Source organism: Anas acuta, chromosome 10 (genome assembly GCF_963932015.1).
Source record: "Anas acuta chromosome 10, bAnaAcu1.1, whole genome shotgun sequence".
NCBI lineage: Eukaryota > Metazoa > Chordata > Aves > Anseriformes > Anatidae > Anas > Anas acuta.
The window spans coordinates 79,233-104,617 of NC_088988.1; the positions used below are offsets into that span (position 1 = coordinate 79,233).

A 25,385-nucleotide genomic window follows, 5' to 3' on the forward strand; every position below is an offset into this window, starting at 1 on the left:
TAGATTGGTTTTCTCTAAAAGATCGTACAAGACTCTGACCCACTAAAAGAACCCTGCATGTAGCTAACAGAAGAATAAACAAAGCACCGACCCCAAAGAGCAGCCCACGCAGAAGGAGCTCTCTGATAGAACGCCTAGGGCTCATATAACATTTGGCCCAGCCCAGCACCCAAACCCAATCACCTGGGAAAGAGGAGGGGGCAAACCACAAGAAAGAGAGCAGGAGCAGCAGCAGCTGTGTTCTTTTATTTTTTTTTTCCCCCTATCTTTAGTTTGCAGCATGCGGAGTGCAGACAAAAGAACTGCGGTGTTTCTAGAAGCAAAATTTACCGTATTTTTGCCTCAGCTTTGAACATAGAAAGGACAATACAACCAAGAAAGTAAATGAAATATTTTCAACGGGAATTAGCTCAAATCTTTCATTTACATATGAAGAAAAATCTATGAGTGTAGGAAATTACACATCAAAAGAAAAAAAGACGTAATAAGCAACGCGCATGCGCGGCGCCCGGCCGCTTTCAGTACCCAAATGTGTCCAGCAGGGGGCGGCAAAGGGCGCCCTCAGGCGCCACTGCCCATGCGCGGCCCCCGGCCGTCTGCACTACTCGTTTTCTACCAGCTGGTGGCAGCAGAGGGCGAACGCGGGCACCACCGCGCATGCGCGGCCCCCGGCCGCCTGCAGTACTCGTTTTCTACCAGCTGGTGGCGGCAAAGGGCGCCCTCGGGCGCCACTGCGCATGCGCGGCTGCCGACTGCCTGCAGTACTCTTTTTCCGCCAGCAGGAGGCGGCAGAGGGCGCCCGCGGGCTCCACTGCGCATGTGCGGCCGTTAGTCGCCTGCAGTACCCCTTTCCCACCAGCAGCTGGCGGCAGAGGGCGCCCGCGGGCGCCGCCGCGCATGCGCGAGACCCTTCTATCTGCAATACTCGTTCTCCACCAGCAGGTGGCGGCAGAGGGCGCCCGCAGGCGCCACCGCGCATTCGCGGAGCTCAGCTGCCTGCAGTACCCGATTGTCTCCAGAAGGTGGCGGCAGAGGGCGCCCGCGGGCTCCACCGCGCATGCGCTCCGCCTGGCCACCTGCAGTACCCCTTTCCCACCAGCAGCTGGCGGCAGAGGGCGCCCGCGGGAGGGCCTGTCGGGCGGATTACAGCTCTGCCATTCAGAGCTTATGGCTGTATTTTTTCCAACGTGTTTGCTACCCACACCATGCACGGCAGCTTGTCTTACACAGAATTCTCTCTGTTAATATTCTCTTTAACACGGACATGAAGCATCCACTGCTCTTCTAAGCAAGCAGCCTTCCTTCTGTGCTCCATTTGGGATGCAGGACTACATGCACTGAGATTTATTCCACTCATTTTTCTTCGTCTTTTCATTGGCACAGTCTCCAAAGACGTCTGGCTTTCCCCTCACAAAAACTTAAGTAAGAATCTACTAGAAGAAAGCTGTCTCCTCTTACCACCACCTATTTAAAAGATAGTGTAGCACAGGCAGTTCTACGCGCATAACCTGGCATTTCCAAACCACATACACACAGTACACCTGACCTAAGTAAATTCCCTCCTAGAAGTCCACCATTAGGCAAGAGAGGTGTGTTGTGGTGACATACAGCTGCCGTGTAATGATCCTGAAGGGATGAATCGCCCTATGTATTCCAAGGTATTACGGTGTTTGTTTTTTTTTTTAAGTATGTTCAACAGTACAGGTAAGTACATTACTGCTAAGAAAAGAGTTCAGAATTGTTTATAACGCGTTCTTTCCATGTGTCACTTTCTCACTTAACATATGCTGCTTTTGGAATTTATTTCCTTCTTGAATCTCACTTGTGTAATTGCAATGGTCAAACCACCTCTTCCAGAAAGACAAGGCCACTGCTTCACAAGAGACAGAAAAGATGTCTCACAGGCTGGCTAGTACTAAAAATAGTAATAGGAAGAGAAGTTCAGGCCATCAGCTTAAATATGTTTCCCTGTCTCTTCTGCCGGCTGGTCAAGTGGAATCCTCAGGGCAGTCGCAGTACTTTGTGAAGAGCTTGTTAACACAAGCACAACATCAACCTGTCTTTTAAAAGAAAGCTGTTAAAGGAGCAGGAGAATGTTTTTAAATGAGAACAACTGAAAATAAAATTATCTGAAGAGCCACTTACTACTGGCATATTACTGTTTAAAATGAAAAAATGAATTTCGTGCAGGTGCTTCAGCCTTCATTGCATTTTCTGTGATTCACAACATTACCTTTGAATAAAAGAGTAACAGGAACTGAGGAGAGGATATTAACTCGGGTAACCAAGGATTTGGTAAGCTGGAACTTGGTGTCTTTAATACTTTAGCCTTGGAGCAAAAATGTACACCCTGTACAGGCTGAGCTGACTGATGAGGCAGGTGCTCCAGGGTACGTGCTACTGGGAGGTAAGTACAAACACATTCTGCAGCTATTACCAGAAGTGGGGTTTCAGGATATGCAGACTGGTTTCACAAAAAATATTAGCGGTCTGTTGGTAACAGACAATTCGAGGAATTCAGCGCTGCCCATTACAGACTCCTCAGATCAGCACTTAATAAGAATTAATAAAACGGTTTATTTTATAGGTATATATACCTATGTCCAAAAAAATGTATACAGTTAAAATATCAAATTAGTGATCCAGTAACAATACTGTTCAAAAATAATCTCTTTTGTATGAACATTAAAATGCACACTTTTAAAAGCATTTCTTTTCAGTGCTTACAAAGCACAGCATGTGCCCGTGTGCCAAGGCCACCTGAAGAATCTCCGTCCTCCTCACGGGATGAAAGAGAACTCCTCTAGTGTTCTCTCTAAGTGCTGTATTAAGACACGATTTTTAAACCTAGGGAAGAGAAGGGAAGTAATTTCATTTTTTCTTCCAAAAATAGCAGTTAAATAACTCAGTATTATTTTGCCACGACAAACAGTATTAGCAGAGGCTGTTTCCAGCATGGAAGAGCTTCCCTCATTTCTGACATCAGAATGGCAAATTTAATTTGATACAGCCATCTTTCCCCAACCCACGCAAATTCTGGGTCTTTCTTCCATAACCACCCATATCTTTCTATTTCACATTTCAGCTCTAGGTAACAACCATTTACTTCAGAAAATACAATGGCAGTTTGACCACTAAAACCATAATAATTTAAGTATGTCAAAACAAAATACTTGTTTTGGAAAAGATTGAGATTTACTATCATGAACAATATTAGCATTTAACTCTGAATCATTTATATCTATACAAACCTTGCTCCTTCCCTTATAGCAAATTCAATGAAATACTTCTGAATTTCCATTGGTCCTTGTATGTACCTCCTCAAGAAGAGAGAAGATTTTTTCATGATCTTAAAGAAGAGATCCAAACAGATATTGGAAACAGATCTTGTAAATGCATTTTCAATAAATCTTAACAGCCAAAGGAAAAATAACAAAGACTAGTGTTTCCCATTTCTGCATACAGTAATGCACATAAGAAAAAAGCCAGCATACCAATAATTTGAAGTGATATTGATTAGCTGATATTCAAATGTAATGCTGAATTTTGTTCTCTTAAAAGAGCAGTATCTAGAAACACCTGCCCTTGGAAAATGCAGTGTAGGTTTAATCAGCAGAGAAGCCTTGTATCTCCATGAACACACTGCCATGATTAGCAGTTAATAGAAACAAAGGGATACCAAGCCATGTTTCAACCTAGAGCTGTCATTTTTGAAAGCAGAGGTTTAAGATAACTACTCTTTACAAGATGACTAATCTATGTGGAGCATGAGCACAATTAATACGATTGTCTCGTATAAAGTTTAAAAAAAAAAGTCACACAGAATCACAGAATTTCTAGTAGTGCAAAAGAATGAACCGGACACCTTAGATGTGAAACGACAGTATTTTTTCATAGGTTTCTGTATTTTCTTATCTGAACCAACTATGAAAACATGAATGGTGCTGTGACTAAGCCTGCTTAAGAGTGCTGCAGTAAGTATGGTGAGGATATAAAGTTGGACTGTGAATACATGTACTTACTTTCTTGTTCTTCCTCTTCTTTGATGAAAGAGGTTTGCGAACCTCTTTCATCACTCTAATTTTAATACCAGCATCGCTTCCCTCCAACATTGTAGGTGTTATTTTAAATGAATTTGGCATAGATTCAGAAGTAAACTCCATCACTCGTTTTTGGTCATCTCCAGACACAATGTAATTTAGAGGCCCTCGAACAAGTGCATTGGTGCCAGGTTTATGATCCAAGCCATCTTTGCATCATTTAAGCAATTGAACTCATCATGTAGAGAGTCTAAGTCACCAGGTAACATTTCATCCTCTCCCGTAACAGCTGGAACCGAAGAAGCCATTTGCACAGACAAGCCATCAATCTGCTTTTCCAGCAACTGACAATTTTCTGCTTTCTTCTCTCCATTACCATCTTGGACAGTACTGTTATCTGAAAATTAAGAAGGAGCTTAGTAGTGCATAACTGCGGTATCAAAAACACAGAAGGAAATTATTCTGCATCCCTTCTTGTTTAAAGTACTGTGTAGAGAGTTACTCAGCACTGTCAGATCACTTCAGTAGTTTTATTCACCCTTTGACACAACCACAGGAATACCTCCTTTTGGACTGCTACCGTCTCATATGACTGTCGTGAAGTTATTTTCTGTATTCCCATTTCAGTGACTAAAGTAAACTGAAGTTTCCCCTCCTTCCCAAGTTCCAGCAAATTTTTCTTTCGACTCTGCTGCAACAGGTGGGTAAATTACTATTTGTGAGAAATGTTATTTATTTATTTATTTTTTACACTTTCCTTCCCCACTTCTCCCTTCCCCACTATAGAATACACAAATGAGAACTAAAAGCTGAAATGAAATCCTTGCTACTGCCAAACCATCGTGGTGAAAGGTTTCAGCACTTTTTAAAAACAGTGCAAAATTATTGTTCATTCAGGACTTCGACAGCTATAGCAACAACCTGTTGCTAAGCCGACCAAAGAAATTCAGTCCCAATTAACTCTAAAACTTACGTGTCCTTTTGAATTAACATAGAAAGCACGGAGACCTTTTTTTTTTTGCACACATATGTCCATTTATGACCACACAAGCTCCTGTACTACAACAACTCCAACATACCTTTATTTGTTGGCATGCCTTTGAGGTTCAGATATGATGACGGAGATCATCGTGATGGTGGCCCTTTCCCACCAACATGGTTTGTCACAACAGTGACTGTGGCCGTCGCAATAGCGGTGACATGCTACGCCTTCTCTTTAGTGATGCTGGAGTATTGGGCTCTCCAGGACGCTTGATCTTATTCTGAGGCCCAGCAACAAATTTATCTGCTTCATCTATCATCATACCCTGAAAAGACTTTTTTTTTTATATAAGTAAAAAATAATTGCTTCGTCAATTCACTACCAGAGTATTTGCTTCTGTGTTACAATTCAGTTACTTTTCAAATAATGATACAGCAGATAGCAAGACTTCTCCTACCTTCTCATCCTGTTTGAACAGATTGCCAAATGTATGAAGCCTTTTTGGTTGATCTGGATCAATCTCCCGAAGGTGCGAAGGCATCATTTTCAACTACTCCTGATAATTTCCCATTTGAGCAACAGGAACGCTGTGAAGGCAGTCTGCAGCAGAACAAGGTATCTAAATTTAGTCTACCTCAAAACTAAGGAAATACAAGCCTCACATGCTTCCATTTCAAGTGTTAGCATTTAAGAACTAGAAATCACTATTTCCTCCCTCTACAAAGGAAAAGCAAAAGGCAAATAAAGCCCCTCTTTCCTTTCACCATCACTATAAAAACATCTACTGCATCCTGTTGCATAGGAAAGCTCACCCATGAAATTTAATTTTCAAATTCCAAGCACGCACAACATGTTTTGTGACAGAAGGCAGAAATTTCATTCTTTTCCTTCAGAATCTAGGGAAGGACGACTGACCCAAGGAACGATGCAAAGACTACTTCCTCTCCCACACCGAGGACAGGAACACTACTTAGGTGAATTAAATAGCTGTACCAGAATATTAATAAATAATTGCATCAATTTACCTTCATCCTGCCCCACGATATCCCTGTGTGTTTTCAGAAGATTGGTTCTCATTCTGGTTAGCTGATCTAGAAGACTGTGACAAGACATATCATATGTATTTCTGAATGCCTGTGGCTTCAAATCCTAGTTTTATAATAAAAAAGTAACTTTCAGTTAACCCACGAGTTCTCATGCACAAAGAAATTGCTCTGTGGACTGTAATACCGATAACTACTAAAAAAAAAATATTCCAAAACAACTTCAGACATTCTGAACATATTCTGAAACAACTTTCTTTCCATCTCTCTAGAAAGAACTTTCCTCCCATCTGTGACAAAGGAAAAAAAAAGTTGTGATCGTGGGAGTCGTTACACAAAGCCACACTCTGTGAATTCACTACTACAGTTAAGATCATTTTTAGTCAAAAATACCTCGGCAGCAATGCTATCACTGCAAACATAGCGTTGCAAAAAAAAAAAAAAAAAATTCAACTCAAGATATAGGAAAGGGCGAGCTAAAAGCATAAATAACATGACCGATGGAGTCTGCAACAACCACCTGGTAGATGGTTGTCCACAGCCCTTGGATTTCATGGTCGTCTTTCCTGACAAATGAATACTGGAAGAACAGAAAAGATACACCATGTGTCCACAAAAGTCTTCAGGGAGACTACTGAAAGGAAAACCAAACCAAAAAACTAGAAACAGCAAGTGGCATATACATTAGTTTTGTTAACAGAGCACCACTAATGTACTAGGAATTTCCACATTCTTCGCCCTCCTCTACCTTGAAAATGTCACCCAATTCTGTCAGTGTCTTTACCAACAGCATTTATTTATTTCATTTTTCACGTGGACATCCGAGGAAAACATTTTGAGTCCCTGTCATCAAGGAAGAAGAGGAGAGGAAAAAAAAAAAAGAGAGAGATGAGGGGGGAAGAAGCACTGCCATTCCTTTCCTCGGTAATGTGAGCAAAAAGCTCAGGCGCTCAGCAACAACGTGCTTTGAAAGATAAAACACAGAAGAAACTGCACATTATTTAGTCTCAGCTATAGAGTCACATGTATTTGTACCTGCACATTTATTCATCTGCCAGTGTATTTTAGTACAAACGCTACAGAACATAGAAACCACAAGGTTACTACTACCTTTGTGACCGACGCGATCTTTGGCAGGAACAGCTATTGAAAAGAACCAACAAAATCCCCTTCATCGACAGCCATCTGAACTTTTATCGTCTAACAGCAGTCCTACAAACATCCCCTGGGATGCTCAACTTCTGAAACTTTCTGTTCAACTTGAGGCAGAACAAGCCCTTACCCTGGGCACCTTCACCCAGCTCTCCACTGCTAGCAGAGTAGCACTCTGATACTGTCCAGGATGCGCTGCAGCCTACTCGCTTACGCGTATTTACTGCAGCCTGTTTCGAGACGCGCACAGAGAGACCCATGAAAAATCCACCCTTTCCTTCAGAGAAGTAAATAAATACATACATACGGATAACATGGTAAGGAAGAAAAGCTGAACACACAGCATGCGGTCCTTTACCATGGGGCAGATCCAGCACCAGCACAAAGAGCTTTGGGGCATGTGAGTAATCATCTACACCAGCCATTGCAACAAGCCAAACTCACACACACAAGCCTCAATTTAAAACAAAACACAACAATAAAAAAAAAAACACAGAACACATTAAGTTCCTTTATAGCTTTTGGAAGTAACAACCTGCATCTTAGATGCAGTTGGATTGCATCAGCTTAGGGACTACCTCCTTCAAAATGCACAGGGGGGGGTGGGGAAACCAGTCTTGAAAACCTGTTGCCTAACAGGAGACTGTTGTCTTCTCCTCCATAGGTTACATTTTTCCAAGCATCGTCCTGCTCCTGGATTTTACCAGCCACAACGGGATGGTCCTACTGGCATGAGTCAGGAACGCTTCCCACGGGGTTTCTGTGACACTGAAGTAAGTTTTCTGCAGGTACAAGTAACGCAGCACGAGACGGCAAGGAAGCTAAGGTACCGTCTGCAGCACAGCATGTGTGCGATATTGGGCCTGAGAGGACCAGTCAAAGCCTGCAGTAATCGCTGAACAGCTGGGTAAGCAGAGAGCCCTACGGGAAACAGAGCTCATGTTCTGCAAAGCTCTTTTCCCATCAAGAAGACGGCCTTTTCTATTCAGCACATTTACTGAACTTTAGGCTACTTCCCATTTGCTTTGGCAAGTTAGCCTTTGCATAAGCCAAGAGGTTTTAAACTGCCAAGCACCACTGATGGTTCTTGTTCTCCAACAACAGGGAATTTCAATCAGGGCACTCGTTAACAGGAAAGTCTGGCTCTGTTTCACACAAATCAAGTACCTAAACCACAGACAGGAGTCTGCAGAAAGAACACTTTAAAAGGTGAATTATTTAAAAGGTGAACTTAAAGAGAAGGATACTACTCATTTTTCCAGAACTTCTGCAAGGACTGTGGCAAAAAAGGCTGAACCAGGGATGTCTCTATCATCCCCTCTAGAATTCAGCAACTCCATAAAGTTATGGGTCAAAAACCACAGCTGCAACACAAGACAAACAAAGACCTTGAAGGTCACGTTTCTGTCTGCGTACCGAGTTCCACTGGGAAGACCCCCACCTCTGGAAAGACCCCCAGCCGCTCAACTCCCAAGCAACGTTGCCACGGCCAGTGCTTACACGGTGTTTTGCTCTCTCTTGCTGCTCAGTACAGGCCCAAGGCCTCCTTTATTGCACACAGTTCAAGCAAAGCTCTTGGGACATAACCAATAGACAGACAGAAATTGCCTCTCACGTCTGTCCTGACTGACCGCAACCAGCGTTCTGGAAAGCCCCGCAAGAACCAGTCTATTTCTAGGACAACTCTGAAAGCTGAGGCGGGACAAAGTTTAGCCTCTCGTACCAAAGACTGAGCAACAGACAGAGCCTGACACGCCAATTCATTCTAGGTCTAAGAAGCTACTACGACTCGGCAGGCACTACGTGGCTTCCCTTTGTGCTTCCCAGCTCCGAGCAGCTCGCGCTTCTGCAAATTCAATGAAGCCTTTGAGCCGGGGCTGCAGGAAGCTTACGAGCACGCCTTGATTCCACCCCGAGGTCGCTGCGACTTACCTGTGCAGTCGGGACAGACGGGCTGCTCTCTCTCCTGAGAGCCCTGCGACCCCAGCACGCCAGCTGCGGCTTTCCTCGGTTTACCCGGTGCGCCGCCTTCGCTCGGCAACAAACCCCGCAGGGGTCCTAGCGGCGGGGAGCTGCTTCTGCCCTGGTGAACCGCAGCACAAGGAGCGAGCCGGCTGTCAGGACGCAGGGAGAGGAAAGCCTCCGAGGCGCGGCGCAGCCCAACGCTCAAGCGCAGCGAGGACCCGCGCCCGGCCTCAACACCCCTCACCCCTCCCGGCCCGACGGTCCGAGGAGGCACCCCCGGAGGCTCTCGCTCGCCTCACCGCCGGCAACCGCGCTCGCCGCCAGCGGCAACCTGCGCCTCCCGGCGCGCACGGCCCGGCCCCGGCCCCGGCCCGGGGAAAGCCCGGAGCCCGCGTGGCCGCCCGGCAGCGCAGAACTACAGCTCCCAGCATGCCTCGGGACGGAGCAGTCCAACCAACCCAGAGGGGCATCGGCCACGCGCACACAACCGCAGCTCCTCCTGCTGCCCTCTCTGCCTCCCCCCCCCCCCCCGCCGCCGCAGCCGCCCCCCTCTCCCCTGCCTCCTCTCCCCCAGCCCCCCGAAGCCCCGCGCAGCGCAGACCCCGCCGCACGCCCGGTCCGGTCCGGTGCGGCGCCGCCTCCGCCCAGCACAAGGGCCATTTCAGCACAAGCCGCCGACCGCCTGCCACCTCGCCCCCTCCCGGCCCGGCCCGCTCCGGGGCGGCACCGACCACCAGCCTCGCCTCATTGCGGCACCGCGCCTCGGCGTCCCGGTCCGGCCCGACAGCTTCCGCCCTCAGTGCCGGCAAGCCCTGACGTCACTTCTGCCCTGGGTTCCTCCCAGCCAGTCACGGAGCGTTTCCGTCCTCAGTTAACACATGCTCCGACGTCACTTCCGCCTTGATTCCCAACCAATTACGGCGCCTCTTCTGCCCTCAGCGCCGGCACGCCCTGCGGGTCACTTCCGCCCTCGGTTCCCAGCCCGGTACAGAGCCAGCCCGGCGCGGCTCCCGCTGCGGAAGAGGGCGCCGCCATTTTGCCGCGGGCAGGAGCCCTGCGGCGCCGCCCCGCTCCCCCTCCTTAGGCGAGGCGGTCGGCTCCGCGCATGCCCGGAAGCAGAGGAGCAGGCACAGCTTCGCTGATGTGCGAGTTAAAAAAAAAAAAATGCCACTGACAGCTTTCTGCGTTCACACCACTTCGGGCAGAGGTTGCCTCTTTGTTGCCTTTTTTTAGCGGTGGTTTGTTGTTTTTTTTAAGAAGGTCCGGGTATGCTGGGTCCTCTCTTAACAAAGCTTGTAGCAGGTGGTATCTTTCTACCTTTTCCGGCCTAAGGGAAAATTAGCACAAGCCTAAAGGTAACAGGACTTGCTCTTTACATGTTTGGAAGCAAGCAAAATGTGTTTCTAAGTACTTTCTGCCAAATACAAGCCACCAGAAAACTTAACCACAGAACAATTAATTTTGTCTGCAGAATAAAATTCTGCAGTGCTGAGGCACACGTGCTTTCTTTTATCCCAGTCCTCTTGGGAGTACCAAAATCTGTTGGAGGCAAATTGATGCTAGACAGGTAAACTCCAGAAGGGGGTATATGTTATACTTAGGAAACACCTTGCACTTGCATCCAAGGTCCAAGCTGCCAGTGTGCTCTTTGGCCGATGACTGCCACCCGAGCCGCCCCTAGGAGTTACCGTCCTTTTGGAAGGCGTTTAAGAAGTCGGTGCAACTTTTTCCTTAAAGCATGAACACCTCCACGACTTTAAAGCATACTCCTAAGCATTTTCATTAAAACATATTCAAAACTAAGAAGTAACAAAAATTATGGGTGTTTAGAAAATGGGTGTGGGTTAGCTGCCCCAGACAGCCCTGAGCCCCTGGCAGACCCTTGCTCGCTTCCCCTCCCAAGGCGGGGAAAGAGAATCAGAAAGGTGCAAGCAAGGAAAGCCACGTGTTGAGGTTAAGACAGCTTAATGGGCACAGAAAAAGCATCATGCACAAGCAAAGTAAGGAGTCCAATGTCCACTCCAACCCCCCCCCCATCTTTGCCCCAGCTTTTACTGCTGAGCATGCCACACACTATGGTCAGCCTGGCTGCATGCCCTCTGACATACAGTTAAAAAAACAAAAAACCCTCAGGATCTGAGAAGGCAGTGGGTGTCCTCAGAGAGGGCATGGAACAAATAGCAACACAGTACAAGCTGGAAAGGATGCTGCTGCACAAATGTGCAAGACCTGCAGGACCTCAGGAGGGTCCTGAGCAGAACACGCAGGTCCTTGGGAAGTGGGGGGGGGGGGGGGGGGGGAGGGGGACGGGACACGGATGGACTAGGATTTCTAAGCAGAGGAGAAAATAAGTGTTGTGGGCCTCACGTGTGCGCAAGGAGGGTTCCTGAGATGTAGCCCTGGGGGTACCTCCCTACACGGCGGGCATCCCACTGTCCTTCAGGCCCAGCAGCCAGCTCTGGTCACATCTCACAGCGTCCTCCTTCCTTTTTGCAGTGTCCAATGGTGGAGAATGAAGAAAGAAGAGTCCCAGCGTGGAGCTGTGAGGCAAGAAGAATGGAGGAGGTAGCCAGAGACAGGCAGCCTGGGCAAAGGGACACCCTATCACTGGGACTGCGGTCACATCAGTGCATGTCCATTTTGCATTGGGTGCCCTCCCTGTAAGCACAGCTGGCCTTTAATACAGATGTATTGTATTAAAAAAGACACCTTACGTTTCTCAGTGACCTTCAATAATAATACCTGTTGTGTGGAAGAAAGGGGATAATGATGTAAATTGCATTTGTGGAATCAAGCATGTGCCTACTCTGTCACAGCATTAAAACACACAATTAGGACAGCATTATATTCCACATATTTCCACAGAGACTCCCCACAAAGTTTCGTTACCTCTTTTCTTTTTTTTTTTTTTCCATCCCAAGAATAGAGCTCTCTGCCAACTTCCATTCAAATATCTGACTACAAAATCTGACATTCCAGTAAAAGCTCTAAGAAATCTATCAGTATGTGAAACTACTGCTTACGCCTTTTAAAACAGAATGACTGCTGTTATCCCAGCACTTGAAGAACATTTATGTTGAAATTAAAAGCATCAAAGGAAGCCTAAAAAATACACAGTTGCACAACTTTAGAACAAAAAAAAGTCAAGTGATTCTAGGTAAAAAAGTGAAATCAGTTTCTACTTTGTTCCCTATACACAAATACAAGACAGAAATTCTTGAGTATTTAAAACACAGAACTAGAAGTAAACTATTATCAAGGATCACTTATTAAACTTCTTTAATACAAAGTATTTAAATTATATTTTTAAAACAATGATGAGAACAGCCCAGTTCTGTTGTAAATTTGCAATCGCAAAAGTACCTTGCTGCATTTCTCGTGTTTTTGTTGTTTGTTTTGTAGTGTACAAAACTCAGGAGGAAAAAAAAAAAAACAAAAACAAAAAAAAAACCTGCTTACACTACTTGGAAAACCATCAGACAGGAAGCTAATTAAACTCATCAGACAGGGATTTTCAAATTACTTACGTACTGCACAATAGATAAATACTCCCCACCCCTCACCCCCATCTTTCAAAGTAACGTCTTAGTTCTTTGGATTAAATGATGACCAGCTGAATTGGTTTTGTCTTCTTGGCAAGACTAAATCCAGTGACAGATCTCTTTGTTCTTTTTCTGAATCCACTAGCTGATAGCCAAGCATGTTTATAGCACCTTTGCAAACTTCCTGTATTTTCTTAATTTTCTGGAATGAAAGAACATTTCTCCAGGCCTGGGAAACATTGACTGCATCTCGAGATGTGATTTTGAAGGCTTCCTTTTTTTTTCCTGGCCCCTGTCCATGTGTGATGTTATAGACCCAACTTTTGAGTGTGGGCGTCAAACTAAGATCTGCAAATTTATACATTTCTGAGATTTCTGATAACGGATCTCTCACCAGATCTTCAAAACGGATCATCAGATAGCGATCTTTAAGGAAACTAGGTGGTTTTAGAGTAGCTGTTTCATAAATCTGAACATGACTTCTACAAATCTCTTGCATTACTTTGTATTTGCTATCTTCCACTTTAGTGCCATTGGTACTCAGAACAATTCCATTGTCACGGGCCAATGCTTTGACTGATTGTTCTCGTGACTTGACAACTGCCCTGGGGTCACGGACCAGGTGAATGATTTTGAGGTTCAGGGATGGATCAGTGAGAAGTGGGTAGAGGACCTTCAAGTCAAAAAAACGAACCTCCTTGATGACAACATGGCTGTAAGTTTTACAGGCTTCCTCCACCTTGGTGAATGGGTACCGTCCACAAAGAGTCTTGCATGCCATTTCACTGGTTATGTCAGTACGTTGAAAGGAGTCACAAGCAGGAGCTGAACATAGAGCTCGACTCACTGCCCACTGGAAAAGATCAGATAAGTTTCTTTTCCAAGGCATGTAAGCATCAAACACAGACATGTCACACAGAAAGACCGACCTGACTAGGTCCCGCACTGCCATGTGCAAGACCTTGGCACTGTTCTGATACATCGTAACCCATACGTGCCAGGCAGGCTCCATCAGGTAGAAGACACTGGGGTGCTGGCTGAAAAGCTGACCAACAAAAGAAGATCCTGACCGCCAGGAGGAGAGAATGAGGATGTGGACTTGAGACGGTTTCTCCTCAGACTGAAGCATGAAGCTACTGTACCGGGCATACATGAAGACTAAGAATCCAGTCTGAACCATAACAAAAAGTATAACAATTGTGCTAGAGATCCGAATCCTTGCCATTCTCACTGAGGAAAAGCAATTAAAAAAGCTGAAAAAGAGAAGGAAAATGCCGGTGAGCCGTTGATGCTATGGCATAACAATGATAAAACTTACACAATACAAACTCTTGCATTAGTAAGACCTTTCTTTAAATGTTCATACACATAATTCAGCACTATTAGGTTCCTTTGTCAGTGGTATTTGGAGGAGAACATCTGCAGATGGATGGGTGTTGAAAACAGAAAGAAAGAAATGCACTACAGCAAGATCACAGTAAAAGTAAGTTTGTAGTGAAGGTTTGAAGTAGTGAAGAAATCTTGTGTTGAGGCTGCTCAACTGCTGGAAAAAAAATAATAAAAAATATAAAATGGTCTCAGCTTGGATTCTGGGAAATGCTGCCAAGGAAAAAGAAAATCTTAGTCACTCCACTCCACTGTATTTCAATCTCAGTCTAACAGTACAAGGGTTTTTATTGCTAGATAGGAACATTAGCAACTGCAGGTACCGAAATTAAAATAATCTTCTCATTAACTGTAAGTGTTGCGCCCTGTGGTGACAGTAGGACACTAAACCAACTGATGATAGTGCACAACATCCTGTTTTTCAAAATTACAGGAGATGGGTGTAAACTTGCAACCTCAAGCAGCTTCTGGCTATAAATGTTGTACGGGACAAGCAGTGGATGTATGCCTTTTGTATGGAGTGCATATTCCCTATGAGTGATTAAGGAACTATCCATTTTTGAGTTAGAATTAGCTACATGCACTCCTCACAACTTTTTCCGAGAGATTTTTGGCACCTGACTTTGTACTCTCACTTTTGCAGATTCCACTTGAAAGCAGTTAATATGTTAACAGGCTGGGTTTTAGGGAAACATGAATTCTCAGGTATGAAGACCATATCAAGGCTTTTATGTGGAAGTATTTACTATCTAACTGCATTTAAACATATTTTTTTTTCTTGTTACAATGAATGGCAGATATACCAAAACACTCTGGACTGTTGAAAACAAATAATGCAGACTAGCAAATACAGATGCAAAACCATTTGAGGTAATACATGAGCTAAGTTCTTAGTGCTAGCATTATAAAACATGAAAAAGACTATTTACTAGTACTGAAAGCTGAAATAAATGGTTAATTAAAAGAGATGGTAAAAACAGGCAGTTTCAGCTCTTTCCACTGCCCAAATGTCTCATCAGGATGTAAACGCTATTTTAAATGAACACAGATTTGCTACTAAACTTTTGTTTTTAAGCCAAGGAAAAGAACAGAAATATTTTTTTTTTCTCCCAAACTACCGTCTTTCACTTGCATGACATACTCTCTATATTCACCTACTCAGCTAAAAATGCCTTTTCACTGTTTTATTATGTTCCCTGCTTCATCACATAATATCATTCTGTAGCTACGCAAAAGCATTTATATATCTCTAAAACCATGGATATCCCCAATTTTGTTATGCTGCCCATTGAGGCATTTTGTCCAGTGACTCCACATTTGCATCAATGCTGCACCAATATCCATGACACATGCCTGCAACAGCACCTCTGAAGATGAAACCCAAGGCCCATTAAGTCTCCCTTGCATAGTTCGTAATGCTTATCAGACACTTTGCTAAGCCACTTCAGTCTGCTAGCTTGGAAGAGAACTAATCACTCATTTTTTTTAACCTAGCTCTTTAGTGTCTAAGTAATGCAACACTGTACATAACAGTACTGGAGCTGGCACAAGGAAGGGGGGAAAAAAGGCATAGTTACGAAAGGAGGAGCCCCAGATCATGGCTGCCAACAAAATACATCTCGAGCCATTCACTCAGATATTTATGTTATCAATGATTAGACCTTTTGAACATCTAGTGCATAATTGTGTCATCAAATTATTTACATATACTTTTCAGGTGGAGTTATGCTAGGCCTCCCTTATGATCGGGTCCCTCAAGCCTCCTCGGTCACTACTCACTTTACGGAACCACACAGCTAATTGCCAAGCTTACAAAGTACAAATGAACAGTGAAAGGTATAAGCTCACACAGCTTCTGTGAAACAAACAAGCAAACAACAACAACAACAACAACAAAAAAACACGTGTTTTTCATTAAGCTACTGCAAGTCTTTTGCCCCGTCAAAACGGTGATTAAAGAACCATGGTTAGTATCACTGAATGGTTGGGGTTGGAAGGGACTTCGGGACATCTTCTGGTCAAACTCCTGCTCAAGCAGGGACACTCAGAACAGGCTGCCCAGGACTATGTCCAGGATGAATATGAACCAAGGGCTGAAAGGGAGCACAACAGCAGCTGGACTTCCTGTCCATTACTGCAACTTCAGATACCTTCTCAGTGACCAGATCCGTTAGCAAGCACCTTCTCATTCGCTCATGAGACCAGAATGAACAGAAGTGGCAATGATGCTGCAAGAAGTAGAAAATCTGATTGATAAGGACATCAAGTTGCCTCACACTATTCATGTCTCTGCAAAGTTTGAAATATCACAATAGTTGGTATCACAATATACACTTTTATACATAAAGATGCTGCTAGGCATAAATTATTTTAATAACAGTTACAATGGTATTAACAGAGCACTTTTCAGACCTAAAATGGTACCAAAATATGGAGAAGGGAAGAAATAATTTGTGCAGAGGATGATCATTTAACTCATGCTTTTAAGGACTTATCACATGAGGGATTTGTCACATGAGACAAGTAATATTGTAATCAAGCAAACATCTTTGCAGTCTGGGAACAGCATTACTGTTGAGTGAACTTCCTTTAAGTACAGAATTCAACCTGAAAATGAACAAAAATTAACTTTAGAGTTAAAAAAAAAAAAAAAAGAAAAAAAATCCTCCTATTACATTATACTAAAGACAGAAAGAGAGCAGTGCATATGGGCTCTCTGACCTGGGGCAAAAGACTGGCATGAAAGACTCTCTCAGAACAAAAAGATCTGGGTTTGTTGCAGGAAAACTGAAAATTTGGGCTAGAATAAAGCAAAGAACTGAAAACAGCTGAGGGAAGAATGACAAGTACCTGCTCCCACAAAATGAGTTCTGAGCAACTGAATCATAGCTGTCTTTGCCAAAGTCTTCCCCAGCCATTTTGTGTCTAAGAACATTTCAAGCACACTTGCTTTTAAAACAGCTTGTATTTATGAAGTATTTTTTTAAAGCCAAAGTCTTTATAGATTACAAAGAAATAAGTTTAACTTCCACAAAATGCAAAAATACAAATTTGAATGAATATCCAATGATGTATTATATCCTGTGGCTTTTAATAGCAGAAAATTATTTTGTCCCGTATGACTGTCATACACTAAATGCTGACTTTCAGACCAAACATTAGAGTTGAATGTACCTAAGATTTATGTACTTATAATTCACCACGGTACACCTCAGAACTGACTGTGAAAACGATCATACTAGTAAGTGTCATGCCTTTTATAGAATTAATAGGAAAATGTTTGTGCATGGCTTGATAAACAGAGCAAAGATCACTTGGAGGTCTATGTTTTATGGAGGTGGTACTCATTACATACTTCAGATGTAAGACGTTACACCGATATGTATAAGAGAAAACAAACCAAAACAAAATCACCACCACCAGAATTGCTTCTGTGAAACAATTTTGCTGCTCAAAACAGTGAAAATGCATGAACATTACAAAACAGATCCGAGAACAAAGCACAACATTACAGTAATTCTTCCTATAAATCACACGGCTGACAAAATGTTGCTTAACAATGGTATTCCGTAACTGGAAATGGAACATCTTCACAAGACAAAAGCTTGCTGTATTGTCAACAGTGTGTGGTAAAAAATAACAATAATAATAATAATAATTTAAAAAGCTTAGAGGGTGCCTTCTATAACCACTAGTACTTCAAAAAGAGTTAAAAGTATTTCCAATAGTTGTTGATTGCTAAATCATTGAATGGATTGCCTGTTTGATTATTTTAACCTAACAGTGAAAGTACAACAACAGAAATAATTAAACTACATTAAAGGAACCATAATCAGATGTTTTAAATTCTGACATTGTATTATCATTTTAGCTGACGGTGCTATTTCTGCTTTTGAAAACAGCGTTTCTTTTACAATTTAGTGGTCAAAGACATGGAAGAGTCACTCCCAGGTAACCATCAAGCCTAAATACTTCATAACGTAATGTAATACTTCATAATGTAATGAAACAGACCACAGATTTCATGATATAACTATAAAAGTTTTATATATGTGTGTGTATATATATATATATGTATATATGTATATAAGGTGTCAGGATTTGATATTATTTTTTTTTTGGCCAAAACGGTTTGGAGTTACATAAAGTTGTACACCCTGAACAAACGGCAGCGTCAAGGCATAGCCCTACAACACCTATTTTTCCATGCTGAGGATCACAAGGTGTCTTCAGCTACTAGAAAACAAGACTGCGACTGAGCAGACCTCGTGTCTTCAGATCTGCGTTGGGAATACCGACTGTTTCTAAGGATGGCAAAACTGGGGCCGTGGGGACACCTGCGGTGACCGATCGCTCCCCCGCCGCGGGCTTTGCCAGCACCAGGGCGGCGGCGGCCCGGAGCGGCCGGGGACGCGAGGGCAGAGGCGCGCTGCGCAGAGCCCCACGGAAGCAACCGTTCCAGGTAAGAAACTATGACAAGGTCGTTCCTCCTACACGCCGCTCTCACCTACACACAGAGGCTGGGCACTTCAGAAAAGTGGGAAGGGACTTCCCGGAACGGCAGGAAATGCTCTCTACAGCACCCGATTTAACAGTCTAATTCCGGCAAAAACACCTTGACTCGGATCAGCCATATTCTCTAGGGAAGTAAAGGACAGGATGGGGAAAAAAAAATAATAAAAAAAAGCACATTTTCAGCAGCGTCCCCTTGACCGCAACCGACCGCACCGCGGCACCGCGCGGAGCCCCGCCGCCAAGCCACCGGCCGCCCAGTCCTGCAGCGCGAGCGGCTGAAAGAGAGCGCTCCGCTTCGCCGGGCCGCGGGCGCTGCCGGCGGACGGCGAGGAGGGGCCCGTCCTCGCCGCGGACCCCCCGCCCGCCCGGCTCGCCGGCCGCGGCAGGGGCCCTGCGGAACGCCCCCCGCCCCCGCCGGCCCGGCCGTACCTCCCCGCTGCCTCCCGGCACCGCGAGCATCCGCGCTCCCCACGGAGACAATGGGCCGCTTTCAGACGTGGCCAAGGCGCCGCGGCAGCGGGAGGAGCCCGGGAAGGCGCCGATCCGCCCCGCGCTGGAGCATCCCCGGCAGGGACCCGCCTGACAGGGGCCGCCCGCCCCGCCCCCGGCCGCCCAAGCGGGACCGGCGCGGCAGGGGTGCAGCGGGCCGGGCACGCCCCCGCTGCCCGTAGCCGTCCGCTCGCAGGGTCCGGGAAGCCCCACCGGAGCCGCTCCGCTGCCGCGCTGCCAGCCCGGGCCGTGCCCCCGCACCCCCCACGGCGCTCTCGAGGCGCCCGGGCCCGCCGGGTTCGACGCCCGCAGCCCAACCGCGGTGCCGTTAGCGGCCTGGCGCGAGCCCTGCACGGGAGCCGGGTTGTGCCACCCGCCGCAGGCCGCTCGGCTCCTTAAACGAGCGCGGAGGCGTTTTCAATCTGGCAGCGCCCCTGAGGCATGCTCTTAATACTCGCCCCCCCAGACATTTCCAAACCCGCTTTTATCTTTTATTGTGAGATTTTTAACCCACTACTTATTTTTTCTCCTAGCGAGACACTTCCAGAAAGCAAACTTATTTTAGCATGCCTCTCAATCCGTCCTCAGTGAACGAGGTTCAGATTGCTCTCTGACAAGTGCATACACGGTCGTTCTGTGCAGTAGCATGGTGTTGGACTGCAGTGGAATTTTTATTTACTGCTGCTTAGCAAGCTAAAGGAAAAGTTCTTACAGCCAGCCTTCCAAGAAAAGGAGTCTCAATCCTAGCTGTTATGGATCCACATGCAGGTATATTTTTTCTTGTACTCTCCTGTGGTAGCCATATAATCTCATCAAAAACAAAGGATTACCTGTTTTGGGGGGGGTTGTTTAACTGTCCAAAGTTAACCATTTCAGTCCGAAAGCAATGTTCCCACAGAGATGCATGAATGAACATATTTTAAAAAGGAAAAATTACATAATGTCATAGCAACATAGAGCAAGAAGAGAACGTACTCAGAACATACGTACCAAGTTCTATCTTTCAAAGTAGAAAGTGTGTACAGATAATAAAATCAGGTACTAATTTTTGAACTGGCTTTCTTTAAAGTTTTCTCAGGCATTTCCTCAGGACTGATGCTGTTTGCAGGACAACACTGGAGACAACGGCAGAACTGATGATATTGGAGTTGTAGTGAACACCTGATTCTGGAACACAAACATTTTAATCCTACCGAAGACCCAGAGAAAGATAAGGAGAATGCTGACATATTGGATCCAGGCAAATTTAATGATTTCCCAAAATCCTGGCTGATATTTAAAGAGAGTCAAGGAGTGTTAATGGAGAAACTTCTGATACAACCACTGCAGTAACTAAACAAGAGAATCAGAGGTGGAAAGGCACCAAATTGGTTAGACATCAGTTTGCGTGGCAACTGCAAAGCCGCTGAGTCACAGAAATCTCAAAAAGCATTTTACTGTGCAAAATACCTATCCTAGAAGATGTTCAAATCAATTCTGTGCAAAATTTCTATTTTGTCCCTGCTTCACCAAAAAGCAGATATTGGTAATACTCAGGCAGGTAAATAAACCTTGTGAGAGATGTGCTATATACATTTTCTTCAAAACACGGGCCAGTGCTTGTCTGAGAAACCGAGTAAAGAACATAAATCATTCTTTTGGAGCAAAAAGTTTTCAGGACTGTCTGTATAGGTAACAGATTTGCCACATCCACTTCAGGGGTTATTATTGGCTGAACCTACCTTGTATACAGATTTCTGATTTGCTTTAGGTCAGAAAGTGTAGTATCATGCTTTGCCAGTAGCAAACATTACTTCTCTTCTGTATCCACAACAAAGTGGGACTGCAGGACCAAAGCAAGGCTTACTAATGAGATTCACTATGAATTGCTCAGAAACCACCTTAAAAGGTCATTTTAGTAAGGGTGAAGAGCAGCAGGGGTTCCCAGTAAAGACAGAAAACAGTTATGTAAGCAGAACCATCTGGAAGTTGCACACACGGAGTTACGGGTAAACAAGTATTCAGCTAACGCTGCAACTACAGCATATGCTAAGCAAACAAAGGAAAAGTTTTAGCAAGAAGTCTAGGAGAAAGCAGTGTTAATTTGGCCTGTATATGAAGGCTCGAATAATGCTATCCAATTATGTTTCAGTTAATGCAGTTTTCTAAGGATATAGGATAACTTCCTCTGGGTAATGAATAGTAGCATTAATGATGAATGGTGTATCTGCTGCTCTTCCAGTCATCCAAACAGGGTTGGGGTCTGAAAAAACTGTCGTCACTAAAATGGGGAAAGAAAACATCCAAGTTAATGGGGTTTTCAGTCTTAACACAGAATTTAAATCCTCTAAGAGCAACTACCAATATGCTAACTACTGCTATGCTGCAATTAGCAGCTGTACAGTCAGGCTTACCATTTCTATCTCGATATGCTGCAATGATGTTTGTTAGATCATAGTCAGCTGCAAAAGGACTTGTGCCATTGACCACAGACACCTGTTGCCACAAGGAGATATTTACGTTACTTGTCCACTCTTCAAGAAAGTAATCCTACTGAGTTTGTTAAGCAAAGTAACCGTGTCTTGAAAGGAAAGCACACAGATGTCACACTAAACATCTTGGCAAAAGATTCTCTTCTACCCTTCAGCCCTACAAATAAATGTTTAAGAGTTCAGAAGTTCTATGGTCCACTCTGTGCAAACATAGAATCATAGAATATCCTGAGCTGGAAGGGATCCACAAAGATCATCAAATCCAACTCAAGTCCATCAAGTCCCCAGAGGACCACCCAAAAAATCAGACCAAGTGTCTGAGCATTGTCCAAATGCTTCTTGAACTGAGGCAGGCTTGGTTCTGTTACACATTCCCTGGGGAGCCTGTTCCCGTGCCTGACCATCCCCTCAGTAAAGAACCTTTTCCTGATACCCAGCCTGAACTGCCCCCCCCGTTGCAGCTTCAAGCCATTTCCTTGGGTCCCTCGGGTATGAATAACTAGAGTGTCACCTATGGTGCTAGTAAGGGAGGAAATTAATGGAGAAAAGACAAAATAATAATAATAATAATAATTAATAATAATAAAGAAGTCCTCACATTGTATCTGGTATCCAGTCCACAGTGGTTAAGCAATTGCCTCTGGTTCAGTTTCAGGTCTCCATTCATATAGAGCTGAGATCCTGGTACAGGAGAAAAAAACTGAAGGAAAGCCATGCTCTGCATCACAAGTGTTGACATTCTCTGAAACAGTGAACATGAGAAAAGAAAAATCAGGAAAAGCAAATAAAACTACAGTTTTCTAACTCTTTGTATCTATAAATTTTCTGCATAGATTTTATTTTATTGATGCCCAGGTTTCAGATCATCACATTATTCTAAAGAAGGGAGGACCAAGTGAGAAATATGAAAATAAACTAGCATAGTTCTTGATTAACTAACTTTGTTTGATTTTAAAAGTTCCATACATAATTCAGCAGAGTCCAACAGTTTGTGGCTAATAACAAAAAAAAAAAAAAAAAAAAAAAGACTTTCCATAACATGTTAAAAGCAGCCAGATAATTAAACACATTCATTGAAAGTAAACTTTAAAATATTCAGACATCAAAACCAATACCCTGCAATAAGGGCTTGATAAGGAAATTCCTCTGCCCTCATCAGCCATTCAATCTGAAAGAAAATTTTCAAATTTACTGTAAAACAAAGGCATTGTGACTACTGGAACTTTCCATATGATATTAATGACTAAACTAATACTTCAGCACATAAATTTAGGACTGTAAAGGCTTTTACTCTGGATCTCAGGGGTTTAAGATTATAAATTTTTTTAGCTCAGCTGAAAGTTTAGTTTAGCTAAACTTGTCTACCTGCAGCCAGCAAGAGTCTCTCAGACAAGCTAAACCTAATCTCTCTAGTAAAAGTTCCTCATCTGTTTGGCTACATCAAACTCTATTCTATACATCATTGCTGCCTTCGGATGCATCCGTGGCTTCTCTGTGCAGCGGTTTTATCCACTCTTCTAGCTATTAATCCCGCTAACACTTGACAGAGAGACAATGGCAGCAGAAGCGTTCTTGTCTCCCTGAGACACATTCTTGTCCCCTCTCAGCTATGAGGTATGGATGATCCTGGCAAATTATTATCATTGTTTCAAAAGCTCTTAAACAAACAAAACCTATGGAGTTTCAGGATGCTGCAGCAGCCTGTCCCTCCAACCTCTACTACTGTAGATCTATCCTCTATGCTGCACTACAACCCAATAGGAGGACGTACAGCTTCAAAAACAACAACAAAAAATAACCACAGAACAACAACAAAACACACACCAACCACCATACCAATGGAACAAACTGAAACTAGGAATGACCCAGTAGAGAAGGAAATCAAATATATTAGCAAAATAAATCTTTTGAATAGGAATTTCAAATGCATAAAGATTCTTTCTTGCTTTGCATAACCACTGCTGGAATATTATATTGGGCCTATATGTCACAATGAATAAAATGAAAAATGCTCACATAGAGTTGGTAGGAAAAGATTAGAATCAGCTGAACACCAACTACATGCTCGGTAGATTGTAGCGGAAGCTCCAGTTTAAAATGCAACTGATCCATTTTGCCATCTTGATTTTTGTCTTCCTCCCTAGTCTAAAAGAAGCAGTAAAAATGGTTTTGCTTGTTTGCTTAAGAACTTCCTGTTAAAAAGAAATACAAAGAATAGTTATTGTCTAGGAGATCTCCGCACCTGCAACATATTCATAAAAAGGAATCAAATGATTCCATCGGAAAAACAATAAAAAGCTACTTTAAAGACATGAGACTAGAGACAAGCAAGAAACCTAAATTTTGTTTGTAACACTATGCCCTGGGTGCTCCCCAGGGAGGGAAAGTTCATCAGGCCCTATAAGAACTCTTCTGCCCTATGCCATTACAGCAATCTTCCCTGTATACTGGCATTGGTACACATGATGGATCTTCTGCCACATCTTGCGCGAATGCACGGCTTCTGCCCTTGCAGCCTGCTTCTTATCAGCTTCTGTGTGCCTTGTACAATCCCTGGCTGGGAGTCAAAACTTGCTATGCTTCTGTGCGACAAATGCACAGTTCTTCAGCTATCTGCAAACATAACAGGGAGGCATAACAGAGCTTTCACAGATAAGTAACTGCTACTGTTCAATCCCAGAAGGAACATTTGCTTGCAGAGTAGGGACTTCAGGCTTTTGAAAGAACATACCTGCATTAAAAACCACGGGTTACCAGTGAACCCCTGCAAGCTTCTGAGTGCTATAAATCATACAGGGAGGGAAAAAAGAAAAAAGGAAAAAGACAAAAGAAAAAAAGAAAAGAAAAAAGAGCTCATAGAATCATAGAATCATAGAATATCCTGAGTTGGAAGGGACCCTTAAGGATCATCAAGTCCAACTCTTGACACCGCACAGGTCTACCCAAAAGTTCAGACCACGTGACTAAGTGCACAGTCCAAAAAACAAGAAAAGAAAAAAGAGCTGATTAAAAACTACCCGTCCCAAGAGACGTGAGGTGCAAAGCACGAGGCTGCCGCTGCTCCTCGAAGGCAGCGGTGCGCGCCCGCCCACTCGCTCACAGGCACCACCAACGCGACCCGCGTCCCCGCCAGCACCGCCCGGTACGCCTACCGACAGCAACGGGACTCGCAATCTGTCCTCCTGGAGCCGGTTGAACGCTGGGAACGTGCTCCACGCCAAGAAGCTGCCCGGGCCGGGCCCAGTGGTGGCCACGAAAAGCACCTCGTACCGGAACCGCACAGTGGGCTGCTCACGGTACGCGCCCTGCTTCAGCCAGAAACCTGCGGGCAGACACAGCGCGGGGCCTCAGCGCCGGGCCGGGCCGGGCCGCGCGGGGCCGAGCGGCGCTCACCGTGGCTGCGGTAGGCCACTAGCAGCGGCGGCACGTAGGTGAACACGGCGATGAGCAGCAGCGCTAGCGCAGCGGCGGAGCAGAGCCCGGCCCGGTAGCGAGTGTAGAACGTGGGGTGCGAGAACAGCTCCACGCCCGCCATCGGGCGCCCGCCCGCAGCCCTCGCCCTCACCGCGGCAACGGCGAGGCGCCGGACTGACGGGACGCCGCGCCTATCAGCGCGCCGGGGCGCCGAGGAGGAACGGGCGCAGCAGCCAATGAGCACTGGGCTCGCGCGCTCCGGGACGGCTCGTTGCAGCCGGCGACAGGAGCGGGACGCAGGCGCGGGCGCTTGCCACGGCACCGGGACCCCCGGGACCCCCGGGACGCGACCTCCAGCGCCCCGAGAACGCCTCCGCGGGGCCAGG

At 44.9% G+C, this 25,385-nt stretch overlaps 2 protein-coding genes and 1 pseudogene across 6 annotated transcripts; all 3 read right to left on the bottom strand.

Annotated features, from left to right (window-relative positions):
- Positions 1 to 1,669: 1,669 nt before the first annotated feature.
- On the bottom strand, positions 1,670 to 10,209 carry LOC137861813 (integrator complex subunit 6-like; annotated as a pseudogene).
- Positions 10,210 to 12,444: 2,235 nt separating this feature from the next.
- On the bottom strand, positions 12,445 to 13,949 carry LOC137861809 (carbohydrate sulfotransferase 5-like). Its single transcript, XM_068693311.1, has one exon. The coding sequence runs from the start codon at positions 13,947 to 13,949 to the stop codon at positions 12,768 to 12,770; it is 1,182 nt and encodes a 393-aa protein (XP_068549412.1). The 3' UTR covers positions 12,445 to 12,767.
- A 2,513-nt stretch (positions 13,950 to 16,462) lies between these two features.
- On the bottom strand, positions 16,463 to 25,266 carry TMEM231 (transmembrane protein 231). Of its 5 annotated transcripts, none has more exons than XR_011099868.1 (9): positions 24,979 to 25,266; positions 24,738 to 24,907; positions 23,602 to 23,730; positions 22,184 to 22,327; positions 21,508 to 21,589; positions 21,269 to 21,374; positions 20,105 to 20,389; positions 18,618 to 18,749; positions 16,463 to 16,717 (listed from the first exon to the last, which is right to left on the bottom strand). XR_011099868.1 is itself a non-coding variant. In XM_068693319.1 (7 exons), exons 1-7 carry the CDS (start codon positions 25,118 to 25,120, stop codon positions 20,149 to 20,151), a joined length of 1,014 nt encoding a protein of 337 aa, XP_068549420.1. In that variant the 5' UTR covers positions 25,121 to 25,266; the 3' UTR covers positions 19,767 to 20,148. The 5 variants fall into 5 exon arrangements, 3 of the variants coding, with proteins under 3 accessions (XP_068549420.1, XP_068549421.1, XP_068549422.1); XR_011099869.1 differs by having other exon boundaries at positions 20,105 to 20,385; positions 21,264 to 21,374; XM_068693319.1 differs by lacking the exons at positions 16,463 to 16,717; positions 18,618 to 18,749 and having other exon boundaries at positions 19,767 to 20,389.
- Between the last annotated feature and the right edge of the window lie 119 nt (positions 25,267 to 25,385).